At 44.8% G+C, this 2500-nt stretch overlaps 2 protein-coding genes across 6 annotated transcripts in view; one reads left to right on the top strand and one right to left on the bottom strand.

Annotated features, from left to right (window-relative positions):
* The window catches only part of LOC110000251 (protein CEBPZOS), an 8981-nt gene that overhangs the window by 6364 nt on the left and 117 nt on the right, over positions 1 to 2500 (top strand). For all 4 annotated transcript variants that reach the window (XM_029281544.2, XM_020655492.3, XM_020655491.3 and 1 more), the window contains exons 3-4: positions 510 to 554; positions 1535 to 2500. The exon at positions 1535 to 2500 is cut by the window's right edge and continues 117 nt beyond it. In XM_029281544.2, the coding sequence (XP_029137377.1) occupies positions 510 to 554; positions 1535 to 1617 (128 nt within the window). In that variant the 3' untranslated portion in view covers positions 1618 to 2500. The remainder of the gene's footprint in view (positions 1 to 509; positions 555 to 1534) is intronic.
* Positions 1364 to 2500, bottom strand: part of cebpz (CCAAT enhancer binding protein zeta) — a 14004-nt gene continuing 12867 nt past the window's right edge. For both annotated transcript variants that reach the window (XM_065964013.1, XM_029281541.2), the window contains exon 17: positions 1364 to 1829. In XM_065964013.1, the coding sequence (XP_065820085.1) occupies positions 1669 to 1829 (161 nt within the window). In that variant the 3' untranslated portion in view covers positions 1364 to 1668. The remainder of the gene's footprint in view (positions 1830 to 2500) is intronic.

Consider the following 2500-nt stretch of genomic DNA (forward strand, 5'->3'; position numbering starts at 1 on the left):
TTTAAACATTGTAGAGAGCCGTCTCCCTGAAGTCAGACTCAAACGTGTGAACTGACGTGTTATTTAGAATCGCCTCTTCAGCTTCAGGTAGCTGTTGACCTTTAAACCTTCATTGGATTGGACAGCTGAAGAGAGACAGGAAGTGTTGGGAGGAGAGAGCGAGGGATGACAGGCAGCAAAGCGCCGAGGACCACAGACTCGGTACATGGGGCACCAGACATATCAGCACCCCTGATGATGGTGATGATGATTGGTTGCAGGCTTGTAGCCACTTCCTGTTTAAGATGACCTGCCCGGTTTTAAAACCTGTTAACATGATGAAGGTCGAGAACCGAAACGCTGCCAGTAAATGTTTGTTTGCAGGTTAGACGGAGTGCAGGAGAATGTTTGAAGGTTTATTTTGGGGGCTTTATTCTCGAGATGGAAACCGGTGAGAGAGAGAGGAAGACTTGAATCTGTGCCGAGTGACTTCACATGTTCTAAAGAGTTTTTTCTCTCTTCACCTGCAGATTTCAGGAACACCGTGAACAGGAGGTTTCCTTCGATCCTAGAACGTAAGCAGAGATTCAACTTTTATCCTCCACTTTGGCGTGGGTCCCTTTTCCTTTTTAGGATGGCAAGATGTCTTCGTCTGACTTTTAATCACAAATATAATGAAGTGCAATATCTCAGATGTAACCATGGTAACTGAATTGTTCACTAGACCTCTTTTCTTATTGTTACATACAAAAGAAATTCAGATTTCCCTGTAGTGATTTTATGTTGTTTGATATTTCTTTAAAAACTCACTGGCACGCTGTCATTGGCTGGAGGAAACACAACAGTCAAACTTCTCTCCTGTCCTCTTACAAAGAAAGAGTTTGAGCGACACAATAAAGTGAATTATCTTAAAGATACAGTCAGCAGCTTGTTCCTTCAAAATAAAATACAGACTTTTACAGGAGTGAAGCTGCTCCATGGTCCCTTCTGGGCCTCCGTACATGATGGTGGTGACTGTGTCTGCAGTCCCCCCCCCCCGTCACACAGTCACCACCAGAGTCTCTGCAGACAGTCACCACCAGAGTCTCTGCAGACACAGTCACCACCAGAGTCTCTGCAGACACAGTCACCACCAGAGTCTCTGCAGACACAGTCACCACCAGAGTCTCTGCAGACACAGTCACCACCATCATGTACGGAGGCCCAGAAGGGACCATGGAGCAGCTTCACTCCTGTAAAAGTCTGTATTTTATTTTGAAGGAACAAGCTGCTGACTGTATCTTTAAGATAATTCACTTTATTGTGTGGCTCAAACTCTTTCTTTGTAAGAGGACAGGAGAGAAGTTTTCAAGAGGAGTCAGAAATAAACCGATAACCCGCTGCGTCAGAAAACATGAATAACTTTAATCTGATTAATGAACTCTGTACATCGTTATAGATACAAGAAGAACACGTAACCATGACAACAGAGTCTCCTGTATGTGAAAGTCTTTTCTCTCTTAAAAGGGAGGGGGGGGCGGTGTTTCATGTTTCTGCTCTCCCGTTTCCTCCCCAGTTTACTACAAGTCCAACGAGATGGCGGGCATCCACGGGATCCGAGAGAGTGACCACGAAGCCTGGTCGGCCAAACAGGAATGAAGCCGCCAGACGGGAAAAAAAACAAAAAACAAACACAGAAAAAAGCAGCTGTTACTTCTTCCTCATCTTGTTCCCGAACGTTTTCCCTCCCGCCCTCGCTCGTCCGAACGACTTCTTCTTGTTGAACATGGTCTTCTTCCTGCGCATGGTTTTGGCGTCTCGGCCTTGGATCCAGTCGTCTCGCTGAGCCTCCCACTTCAGCTGCTTCACACCTGCAGGAACAGACGGACATTTTTAAACACTCACACCTCGGGTTTCATGGATGTGACGCAAGCACACAGCAGGGCGAGGTTTTCTCTTACCGCCAAACGACCTCCACGAAAAGACGAAAACGTACCAACAACACTGAAGTATCTGAAGTTCATTAAAGTTGTGTTGAAAGGAAATGTGTTCAAACTGTTTTTAGGCAACAGGGACGTAGTCACAGATGATGTCATAACCACCCAAGGTAGAATGACCACGAGCGACCCGAGTGAAACGATGGTCGATATCGGGGAAAAGAACTACACTACCCACCATCATAGAGTGTCACTCACAGAGTTATTTTCAGAGGATATACTTGATTTCTACATTTAAGTGTGAAAAATCACATTAAGCCTTTAAGGAAGAAGAGGGAGAAGTTGCAATGGATTGTGGGATGTGTAGTTCCTTGACTCCGGGAGAAAATGACATACAGTACAGTGTTGTTCCTTCGCCTTTTTCTGTGTTCAACACCGTTTTTGCGCCAAATCAAATGCATTATAGTCATGAATGTTTGGGGTAGCTGGTTGTCATGGTTACAGGCTCACTTCTCTTTGAATAATTATCTTAAAGGAAATTGGATGAAACCTGACAACAAATATAAATGTCTTCATCGGAAGAGAGCCGTTAAAGAAGAGATGTC

This window comes from Labrus bergylta, chromosome 15 (assembly GCF_963930695.1).
Source record: "Labrus bergylta chromosome 15, fLabBer1.1, whole genome shotgun sequence".
NCBI lineage: Eukaryota > Metazoa > Chordata > Actinopteri > Labriformes > Labridae > Labrus > Labrus bergylta.